Source organism: Girardinichthys multiradiatus, chromosome 14, assembly GCF_021462225.1.
Source record: "Girardinichthys multiradiatus isolate DD_20200921_A chromosome 14, DD_fGirMul_XY1, whole genome shotgun sequence".
NCBI lineage: Eukaryota > Metazoa > Chordata > Actinopteri > Cyprinodontiformes > Goodeidae > Girardinichthys > Girardinichthys multiradiatus.
This window is the reverse complement of record NC_061807.1, coordinates 10,978,797-10,990,602: the sequence shown is the minus strand read 5'-3', so window position 1 is coordinate 10,990,602 and position 11,806 is coordinate 10,978,797. Positions and strand designations below refer to the sequence as shown.

Here is an 11,806-nt window from a genome sequence, read left to right as displayed (position 1 = left end):
GCAAATTCTGCATGTCATTCGGAAATCAAGGTGCCAGAGTCTGGAGGAAGACTGGGGAGAAGGAAATGCCAAAGTGTCAGAAGTCCAGTGTCAAGTACCCACAGTCAGTGATGGTCTGGGGTGCCGTGTCAGCTGCTGGTGTTGGTCCACTGTGTTTTATCAAGGGCAGGGTCAATGCAGCTAGCTATCAGGAGATTTTGGAGCACTTCATGCTTCCATCTGCTGAAAAGCTTTATGGAGATGAAGATTTCATTTTTCAGCACGACCTGGCACCTGCTCACAGTGCCAAAACCACTGGTAAATGGTTTACTGACCATGGTATCACTGTGCTCAATTGGCCTGCCAACTCTCCTGACCTGAACCCCATAGAGAATCTGTGGGATATTGTGAAGAGAACGTTGAGAGACTCAAGACCCAACACTCTGGATGAGCTAAAGGCCGCTATCGAAGCATCCTGGGCCTCCATAAGACCTCAGCAGTGCCACAGGCTGATTGCCTCCATGCCACGCCGCATTGAAGCAGTCATTTCTGCAAAAGGATTCCCGACCAAGTATTGAGTGCATAACTGTACATGATTATTTGAAGGTTGACGTTTTTTGTATTAAAAACACTTTTCTTTTATTGGTCGGATGAAATATGCTAATTTTGTGAGATAGGAATTTTGGGTTTTCATGAGCTGTATGCCAAAATCATCCGTATTAAGACAATAAAAGACCTGAAATATTTCAGTTAGTGTGCAATGAATCTAAAATATATGAATGTTAAATTTTCATCATGACATTATGGAAAATAATGAACTTTATCATAATATGCTAATATTTTGAGAAGGACCTGTATTTTCACACACACTAACCTTTACCATCAGATTGCGCCAGCCCTTATTCAGCTTCAATGATTTCCAGTTGAGTTACTACTTACTCCTCCTTACCAACTAAGTCCTCTATGGTTTTTCTTTTTAAACTGACTGATTTCCCTCACCCTAAGGACCTATGCTGGGATCCCAGGTATTCTGACACCTTGCCGCCTTTTCTTTCCTGACACCTGAATATGAGCAGACAGATAATTCAGTGTTAGTCCTCCAGGTTGCTACCTATGCTGATATTTGTACCACTTCCTCCCAGAATGTAATGACAAAGAGAAACATTGAAGCTTTGATCAGGACATTTTAATTTATATTAAATCTGTAAATGCATAAAACAATCTTTCTGTGTCATCTTCATCCCTTGCATATGTGAGTTCTCTTTGGATACTCTATCTTTCTTCTTTAGACATGCATGTTAGGTAATTGATATTGTCACATTGACCTTAGGTGTGAGCGTGTTTGATTAGTACTTTGTTGCATCTGTTGGTTTGCTGAAACACAGGCAACCATGAAAAATGTGGATTCAACTAGAGAAAAAACGTTTCCCAGATAACTGATATAAATGTAGCCATTTCATCAAATCACTTGACAAGTTGAACTTTTTTGTCTGCTACTGATTTAGTCAACAGTTTTTAATTGACATTATGATACATAATGTTGCTGCATAAAGACAGCACTGGGAGCCCTTTTCTTATCTTAGGCGCCATTCTTTGATGAACATGATCAATAACAAATGTAAAATGTTCTAGATATTCTAGATGTAAATGACATATTGCTGTGACTAAGATGAGCACATACTCGTATGTGTTTTAGTTAGTTATTGGACTACGGTTGTTTTGGGGAGGGGTGTATGAATAACCTGACTGATTGTGCTTCTGGCCGCAGTACAATACAAAAGAAAATGAAGCTACTGTTTTTTCTTCTCATTTGTTTTAAACCACCAGAGAAAAGGGGCTGGTATTTCAATGTTACATTTTGTGTTTTAAACAAACATTAAACAACTACTTGTTTTTTTTAATTGGTTTTTGTAATTGGTTTTGATGAGAAGACCACTGTGACTCTAGCATGCACTGTTTCTTCTCTACACCTTGGCTTTCCACTTTAAAGAAGAATGTACTGTAAGCTTTCAGTGTGAAGGGGAGTAATTCTCAACAAATGCTGTTAATTTCCTGAACAACAGCAACCCGGTAACTAGTTTCAATAACTCAAGTACAGCATCTGCCTCTGCAAGAGTTCGTACATGTGAAACTGAAACCATTTTGATGCAAACTCACCACACATTTTATGATCTGAATGGAAAAAAAGTTGAGGTTTTCCCCACTGCAGAAGTGTATAAAAAACTTTGACCACCAACATAAGAAGTGGGACTGAAAAACCAGGGCTGAGATAATATTCTGACAGCTTTTTAAAAGCTCTGACTTAACTCTATGAAAAGTGTTGACACTAGAAGTGAATAACGTTATAATCTAAACAAGGAGAGGAGGGTCGGTTAATTAAATCTGATGTTTAAAATCTTTTAAGTACATGCCGTCATATTTTCTGTTTACAGAAAAGGGGAAACAACGTTGGTAAAAAGAAGTGCTTGTATAGAAAAAAAATTTACTGTTTTCCTGTTTCTGAGCCAGAGATTTTATGTTCTTTATATTTTAAATATAAAAGAAAATTAAGCTAAATCTTAGTTTATCCACAACAGTGTTGAAGCAAAAGAAAGAAAAACTGCTTGTTTTGCAATGTTTTATAAATTGTAACAAAAATCTCATAACTTCCTGTTTTTGTTCATCATCTGTGGTTCTGATGGGAGAATCCATTTACCAAAATATGTGGACCCACCCCATCTGCTTCTGTGCCCAGTGTGCCACCCTATTTAAAAAGCCCCGACCCGCCCCTGGTGCAGAAGGGTTATAATGGGTGAATATGAAAGCAGCTTCAGTCCTGGCCTCAATCTCCTACTAGGAAAATTAATTTACAATGGAGTTGATGCCTGTAATTTGGCTGCTTGTTTGCACTGATTTAGTCCTCACAGAGAACGCCAAAGGTAGGTCGCTAATGTGTTTTACTTTATCATTAGTTTTCCTTTATTTTGTTGGTGGCTCTTGGCCCTAAAATATTTACTGTGAATTAATATTAACCTCAGTTCAGATCTCTGTGTGTTCTAGCTGCTCAATTAAGGCAATAAATCAACAAAGACTTCTTTAATCATTTGGAAATTTAAGCCTAATCTGATGAACACTGTTTCTTTAAAATGCTGAATTAAAGAGGAAGCTAAGACAGACTACAAAACCACAGGTGATTCGCAGACGTACGCACTGACACAAGACTGTAATTTCCAAAACATCTACTTCTTCTTCTCTTAAATAAAACAAGTAAATTGTGAGAACAAGTCTAATTGTCGAGATCTGCCATTTTGGGTGTTTTATTAGATCACTTTTTTTCTGTTGCTTCTGATTAGTAGTTTACTTCTGTTAAGTTATCATTGTCTAAATTCTGGTGTTCACGTGTTTCCCTTTAAATCTAGTTTTTCCCCAGGTTTGTTGGTAGTATATATGTTCTCTGTCAGGTCTCATTAGTTTCACTCTGTCACTTGGTGTTCTGTATTTGTTTGCTTTTCCCAGCTAAGTTTTTCCTCTTATCCTTAGATTACTCTTGTTAGACGTTACTTTCCAGATTCTTATATTTTATGTTTTGGTTATAGTTTCCTTCGATTTGTTATCCTGAGTTTTCTTATTTAGTCTTGTTTTCCCTTCTAATTCGTTTTCATCAGATACATTCCCCCTCAGTTCCCTGCAGCTTTTCCTCACCCCTGTTCATTATTTATCTGATTACCTGCCTCCCTTTCTCATTGGTCCACACTGCACTTCCCTCTGTTTATAAGCTTACTGGTTCTCATTGTCACTCACTGGTTCCTACATGTTGGCAGTAATGTAAGTGTGTTTCCAGTTATTATTAAAGAACCAACCACAAACCCTGACAATAATAAATTTAAGAGGATCCAACTGTAATAACCTGAATCCTTCTTTTACAAAAACTGGTGGAGAAAATCTTGGGTTGAAAAACATGCAACAGTTGTTGAAAACTCCACAAATTTTGATTAGGGAACAAAGAATTGAAGGAGGTACTTTATTGTCTGATTATCTACTATAATATAACTTATCTAATTATTTATTTGTTTTTGTAATTAGGAACTTTTAAATTATTTATATAAGTAAGTATTAACAGGAAATGTTTGTTTTATTTCCCAAAGATTATATATTGCACCATAGTTTCATAGTTTGATTGATTCTGGTCCCAGTCAAGATGAATCACACCATGATAACGGTGAGCGGCCTCCTGTTGTAGGTAATATTTGTTGGGGTCAGATTGTCCTCTCTCTATACATTGGGTCACAAAGAAGAGACGGGAACAGGTCCATAAAACGAAGCAGGGCATCTACACTGACACCTTCAAAGGTCTTTTCTTCCCCACAAGAACTTACATTTTCCATGTAAGAGCAGGATTTCCATCTTTTTTATTTCAGAACCATCTTGCTTTCTTGCAAGGAAACAACATCTACCCACCTTTAAAACGATGTTCTTGTACCCAGATTTCATGCTGGTTTGTGTACGTATACCAGGTTAAAAACACACACATGCATCATGTTTCACAGAAAAGCAGAGAATAAGAAATCATGCTCTTAAAATGAGAATGCAAACTCTTTATATTAGACAGCTTTATTCTTCAATGAACATACGTTAACGGGTTTATTAATATAGCACATATTCTAACACAAGGCAACACAAAGTGCTTTAATGGAAAATAACAGAATATAACTATGACAGTTAAAATTTATAACAAAACCAAGAATAAATACTGAAAATGTACGGAGCAGTGAAAAAAGGGGCGTAACTGACCTGAGAAAAAAATAAATCCTAAAACAAGAACTTGTGTGGGTGTTTCTGTTTTTAGGTAGATCAGTGGAGTCAAGTTCACTTGTTCATATTAAAAATGTGTTTTTCTATACAGATCCAGATTTAGTTTGCCCCTCTGAGCCCATAGAGGCAGTAAGAAGTAAGGATGTCGTGCTGCCATGTCACCTGGAGCCTCCGACGGATGCTTCAGCAGAAACAGTGAGCTGGAGACAAGGGGAGCATGTTGTTCACCTTCATCAAGGAGGAAAGGACCATCCCTCAGAGCAGGGGGAGAGGTTTAAAGGACGGACATCTCTTTTCTCTGAAGGGCTGACTGAAGGAAATCTGTCTCTCACACTGTCCTCAGTAAACGTCCATGATGATGGGAGATACCAGTGCTCTCTCCACACTGAATCCCTGAATAAAATGTGTTACATTAATCTCAGTGTTGGTAAGTTTTTAGTAGTTTCTCAGTATTTAAAAATAAAACAGCATCACAGACAGAAACAGGTTAAATATTGAGCATCTTTAATGATTAGACGCAGAGAAAAGTATTTGCATATTGCTATTAAAATGTACTTATTCGATTTATGTTTGAATATTGATAATTATATTATCATTATTCCCTTTCGTTCATTTGTGTTGCTGAGCAACCATCAGACATTAAAATCAGTTAGAGCAACGATTTAAAAACCCTGATACTAGACTTACCTTTAAGCTCTGCTTTGCCACACATTAAAATGTACACATAATCACCAAGGTTTCAGTGTACTTGTGTGTAGTACATGACTGTATATATGCTGTGACTCAGGGTTGTCAAATGTTATGAATGTTGTCTCTGACAAATTAGCTGAGAAATTACAGTCTTTTACAGGAACATTGAAAAAAACAGACAGAAAACCATCAACTAAGATGTAAAAACGTAGCCTAAATGTGGGAATGTAAAATGCATATTAAAGGTGGTCTCAGAAAGCCAGGGAGGTGGAGGTGAAATAGCTAACTGAGCACCGATGAAGATTTGGGGAGCGGGAAAGTGAAACAACTTAAATAACAACTTCCCAGCCCCAAACCTACATTTACTTCAGAAACATTAGTATAAAAATAAATATGGTTCATCCTTACAGTTCACATTCAGGAGGAAATGTGATTGTCTCAGTCGTAAACATGCGATGATCAGTAAACATGCTGGAAAATCTTCCAGCTTCTGCCCAGTTTGAGGAATACATTGGCTCAGAAACTGTTTTTGCACTATTGAAAGAACTGCTCCCTGTTTATGGAACAATACGCCCACTAGTGGATCAATGGTGAAGTCCAGGTTTTTTAAGCCTATTTGTAACAAAAGAGGTCCATTGTGATTTCTAACAATGGTGAAAAATTGAACTGTACAAAAGAACTGAAGGTTATTTCTGAATGAAATATTTGTTTCTACAGAACCGCTCTTAGTCTGCCCCTCTGGGCACATTGAAGTGACAAGTGATGACGATGTTGTCCTGCCATGCCACCTTGAGCCACCTGTGGATGCTTCAGGTGAAGCAGTTGAATGGAGATGGGGGAACAACACTGTACTCCTTTATGAAAGAGGAAAATATATTGATGCAGAGAAAAAAGATAGATTTAAAGGACGGACATTTCTCTTCACCGAAAGGCTGACTGAAGGAAATCTATCCCTGAAACTCTTTTCAGTGCCTCTGCGTGACAACGGAACGTACCAGTGTTTCTTTCGAAGTAAATCACAAGATAAGAGCTGTTCTGTTATCCTCACTGTTGGTAAGTTGGTGATTTTTTTATTTCAACGGGATTAGGGGTCCAGAGTTGTTTATTTAATAGCGCCTTGAGTGCCTTGTTGCTGAAAGGCGCTAAATAAATAATCTTAACTTGACTTTACTTAATACAATTAACCTGTATTTAAAGGGTAAGTTGACTGTTAGAAGACTTCGTGTTGCTGATGCAGAGAAATTATTTGCTCGGCTAATTTTTAGGTAATTATTATAGTAATGTTCCAATTTTATGATGGTACAACTGCTAAAAATGAGTCAAAACCCTTAAATTATTTCCAATTTTTTACAATTGTAAAATGTGACAATAAATTGTCTGGTAGGGAGTACCATGGTGAAAATAGATAAAGTAGAAAGAATCATGTGAAATAGGATTTTGTTTACTTTAAATCCCACAACCTGAACCATGCTGGATTCTGTGAACAAATTGTGGTGAAAAACGGGTATTAAATTACCAGCAAACCTTTTATAAGCAAGTTTTAATCCTGTACACAGGAATAAACGCACATGACAGCATGCATGCAAGCTCTGGACCCTCTGTGTTTGTCTCATCCAGATATACTATTGAATATTTTATAAAAGCAATGAACAGATCTTTGATCTTTGACACCAGTTCTTGGTTTCTCTCTTGCACCTTGAACTTATCAGGATTACATCTGTAGTCTTTAACATGGATCACAACCTCCCTTTTCTATCTTTGTGCCAAGACTTGTACCATCATGTGCTGAACTCCATTAAATCCTCAGCGGTTAACAAGGTCACCCTAAAACAGTCTCACACATCCAGTTTGATCAATCCTTCGTTATGAAACAGTCACAGTAATATAATTATGCATTACGCTTTCCCATTACACAAAGACATGTTTCAGTATCACTAACAGTTTGTTTCTGCAGATGAGCCAGAGGTCATGGGTTCAGATGAACCGGTCACGGCTGAGGTGGGAGATGATGTTATTCTGCCGTGTCACGTGGAGCCCTCAGCTAACCTGACTAAATTAACAGTGGAGTGGAGATGCAACAACTCTATGGTGCACCTTTACAGAAGTCAGAAAGATGTGCCAGAAATGCAAGATGAGAGATTCAGAAACAGAACATCTCTCTTCCATGAGGAACTAGTTCATGGTAACGTTTCTCTTAAGCTGACCAACGTAACAAAAGAAGATGCAGGAAATTACTCCTGCTACATTCCCAGATTGACAAGTAAGGTCAAGAGAGGCAATGTTACTTTGAATGTTGGTAAGTTTTCTTGATTCTTGATTCTCTAATGTCTAAACTGATATTAGAAATATATTTTTACAATTGTAACATCTTCTTCAACATTTCCAGTGTCACCAGACCAGTGTACTTGTCCAGGTTAGTATTTCATCATTTCTCATCTTAGTACAACATCTCAATGTTTTAGTGCATTTGATCATATTTCTATGTTTGTTTTTCTGTCCACATAAAAAGATCCACATAAAAAAAAGAAGGATGACGGTGAGTAAAGACCTTCCCTAAATCTATTAAATAGACTCAGGTAGCATCATCACATTAATAGGTGTAGTAACCACAACCCAAATCTGACTTTTGTTGCATACATCTGTACATCTTTCACTGCTCTGACACAAACTCTTGAAGAAGGCCTTCTTCATGACATTAAATTGAGCTGAAATTATCTTTTGTCCCACAGATTATGTTCCTGAGGTCTTAAGATGCAATGTTTATAAAGAGAACTGATCAAGAAAGTGTTTAAATGTCAATACATATCAGTAACCCCTCCTTGATGTGGTGGAGAGGTTAGAGTGCTCGAATGTTCCTAGAGGCTATGTTGTCTGGGGCTTAAATGCCCCTGGTAGGGTCTCCCATGGCAAACAGGCTCAAGGTGATGGGTCAGACAAAGAGCGGTTCAAGAATCAAGAATCCTTCATGAAGACTATTACATTGAGGCATGTGACGTCACCCGGTACGGCGGAGCCAAGGTCCCACCCTGGAGCCAGGCCTGGGGTCGGGACTCGTCGGAGAGCGCCTGGTGGGAACGCCTCGCGGGACCTGGCCGGGCCAAGCTCGAACGAGAGATGCGAGGCCATCCCCCAGTGGGCCCACCACCTGCAGGTGGAACCGTGAGGGACCGATGCAAAGAGGATTGGGTGGCGGACGAAGGTGGAGACCTCGGCTACCCGATCCCCGGATGCTAAGGCTGGCTCTAGGGACGTGGAATGTCACCTCGCTGGGGGGGAAGGAGCCTGAGCTTGTGCGGGAGGTTGAGAGATATCGACTAGAAATAGTCGGGCTCGCCTCCACACACAGCGTGGGCTCTGGAATCTCCTCGAGAGGGGCTGGACTCTCTTCTACTCTGGAGTGGGCCACGGGGAGAGGCGGCGGGCCGGGGGTGGGTTTGCTTGTTGCCCCCCAGCTCAGCCGTCTCGTGTTGGGGTTTACCCCAGTGGATGAGAGGGTCGCATCCCTGCGTCTTTGGGTTGGATCTCTGACTGTCGTTTCGGCCTACAGGCCGAGCGGTAGTGCGGAGTACCCGGCCTTCTTGGTGTCCCTGTCGGGGGTGCTGGATAGTGCCCCTCCTGGGGACTCCATTATTCTGCTGGGGGACTTCAACGCCCACGTGGGAAACGACAGTGACACCTGGAGAGGCGGGATCGGGAGGAATGGCCTCCCCAATCTGAATCCGAGTGGTGGTTTGTTATTGGACTTCTGCACTAGTCACAGGTTGTCCATAATGAAAGCCATTTCCAAACATAAGGGTGTCCATCAGTGCACTTGGCACCAGGACACCCTAGGCAGGAGGTCAATGATCGACTTTGTTGTCGTATCATCAGACCTTCAGCCGCATGTTTTGGACACTCGGGTGAAGAGAGGGGCTGAGCTGTCCACTGATCACCACCTGGTGGTGAGTTGGACCCGCTGGAGGAGGAGAAAGCCAGACAGACTTGGCAGGCCCAAGCGCATAGTGAGGGTCTGCTGGGAATGTCTGGCGGAGCCCCAGGGGACGTCCCAGGACACGCTGGAGGGACTATGTCTCTCGGATGGCCTGGGAACACCTTGCGCTCCCCCCTGAGGAGCTGGAGGAGGTGTCTGGGGAGAGGGACGTCTGGGTGTCTCTGCTGAATCTGCTGCCCCCGCGACCCGGTCCCGGATAAAGCGGAAGACGAAGAGTACGAGTACGTATCAGTAATATATCATTTTCTAGTGTTTTCAAGACATCTTTTCTCTGAAGCTTAACAGAAGAGTTGGAGACTTGGATTCCATTCAGGCTTGATTGTGTGATGTTCCACAAACACAAGTTTTCCAAACTCTTTCCCTATGGCAGGGTTGATCAGGGCCTGGTTATATAATCACTGCTTTGAGTGTCTGCCAGTTGAGCTGTGAGATAGAAAGTCAGAAAGTGGTAAACTGACTGAGGAATACTCAGTATCATCAAGGATGTTTGCTGGAGCTAATGGATCTGCTTAACTCCTGAACAGGATTATAACGTACAGTATTTTAAAATGTATTAGGACTATGTAGAGTGTATGGGCCATTATTATCTTTTTCTTGGACATCTTTATCTATCGAATCAAAATAGAGGATTAAAATTAAAACACATTTATTTACATGCAATCCAAAGTCTTCTGAATGAAAACCAGAGAAACAAACAGGAATAATGATCAGTGTAGAGTTCCCTTGAAAGCCTGAAATGAAGAAAAATCGTAAATGTTTCTTCTTTTGTACAGAATCATGTCACTACTGGACTCTTGGTCTTGGTCTTGGCATACCTCTCGTTGTCTGCATTGTCATAATCTTTTTCTTATGGAATAAATATGTAAAAAATCGTAAGTAAATTTAAATTTTTTTTTAACATTTTTATATTTCTCATGCATCAGTTATTACATAGAGTTCAGTCAGAGAAACGTTGATTTAATGGGAAATGTTGTGTTTAACAGGTGGATTTGCAGAACCAGGAGGAGAGAATGATAACCATGTAGAGAAAGTGACAAACATTCCTGAAGGGGAATGACATAGACCCATATATCTGCCTACATGTTATAACAAACAATATGTATTTTAAATCTGATAGTAGAAGAAGTGAAAAGAAGTGTCCCTAAATGCCCATTTCATCTTCTATAAATTTCCCTGACCTCATGTGTATTGTGTCTATTTATGGCCCTGGCTACACAACTGCAGATATTTCTTATTATGGATATTTTGCTTATGGCAATGCTAGGCTAACTAGAGTTAGCAATTTCTCTGACACTGTTCAGCCTTTCCTCCCCACCATTACTTTAAGATCACATTTGAAGTTTAAAGGAACCAGAGTCAGAACAAAGTGGGCCAGATTTCCATTGATAATGATTCTCTAATGAGGTGATGAACAACACACTCCAACAAGTGTCTAATGAATGACTCAACCACTAAATATTCTTGTATTCTATGTTCTCAGAGGGATGTTGCTGCTGAGCTTAGAGTCATCAGCTGGTTGCAGCAGAGATACAGAGACTGGAAGAGTGAACAGTACTAGGTGGTGAATGTCGCTTAACTCTAGACATATTTACGGGAGATGAGAGGAACCCAACTCTCAGATCAGACTGTTTAAAACTGGACGAGGAACCCTCTGCTGGTTTCTTTTAAAAGTTGATTCCCTTTGAATAGAAATCACAGCTGTTTCAGATCTCTAGGACAACGCGATGCATTGACTACTGCTGTCAACAGGCAAACCTTTGAAGATAATCAATGATAATGATAATCACCTTTATGTAGGTGTAACAATCTGGGAATACAGAACTGCCCTAATTTTATCAGTTAGTGAGACATTCAAGTACAGGTCAGCCATGGAAATGACTGGCATGTTTGTTTGTTTGTATTTGTTTCACCTTAGAAAAACTTTAAGCAGAGGTAAAATTATGGAGAGTAACCAATCACCTACGTAGTCAAAGGCTGGTTGTCCTGAATAGCAGCAGTTTGTCCAGTGGATCAGAACCTATTCACCTCTGGACCACTAAACTGGATTAGCTCTGACCTTAACAATATTAATAACTCAGTAATGTAAAGAGATGTCTATATACAGATGAGCAAATGTTAGAAAATCCTACTAAGACACCTAAACAAAATTTGCTGGTAATCAGATTCTCTATAATAGATGGGAGGAGTAAACCGTCTGCGGGGTGAAAGGGTGTCAGTTTGGTTTTCTGATTCGTATGAATTAAAGAAAAAAACACATATGGTTTTATTGTGCTTTAAAAATCCGTGTATAGTTCGTTCTTTGGTTTTTCCATTTCAAAATAATACAAAAAAAAAAAAAAAGAATAATGAGCCGTT

At 39.8% G+C, this 11,806-nt stretch overlaps 1 protein-coding gene across 2 annotated transcripts; it reads left to right on the top strand.

The window, feature by feature from the left end:
* The first annotated feature begins 2,770 nt into the window (after nt 1-2,770).
* On the top strand, nt 2,771-10,633 carry LOC124881136 (CD276 antigen-like). Of its 2 annotated transcripts, XM_047386657.1 has the most exons (8): nt 2,771-2,897; nt 4,862-5,197; nt 6,178-6,513; nt 7,415-7,756; nt 7,847-7,873; nt 7,970-7,996; nt 10,225-10,323; nt 10,435-10,633. In XM_047386657.1, exons 1-8 carry the CDS (start codon nt 2,831-2,833, stop codon nt 10,506-10,508), a joined length of 1,308 nt encoding a protein of 435 aa, XP_047242613.1. In that variant the 5' UTR covers nt 2,771-2,830; the 3' UTR covers nt 10,509-10,633. The 2 variants fall into 2 exon arrangements, with proteins under 2 accessions (XP_047242613.1, XP_047242614.1); XM_047386658.1 differs by lacking the exon at nt 7,970-7,996.
* The last annotated feature ends 1,173 nt before the right edge of the window (nt 10,634-11,806 follow it).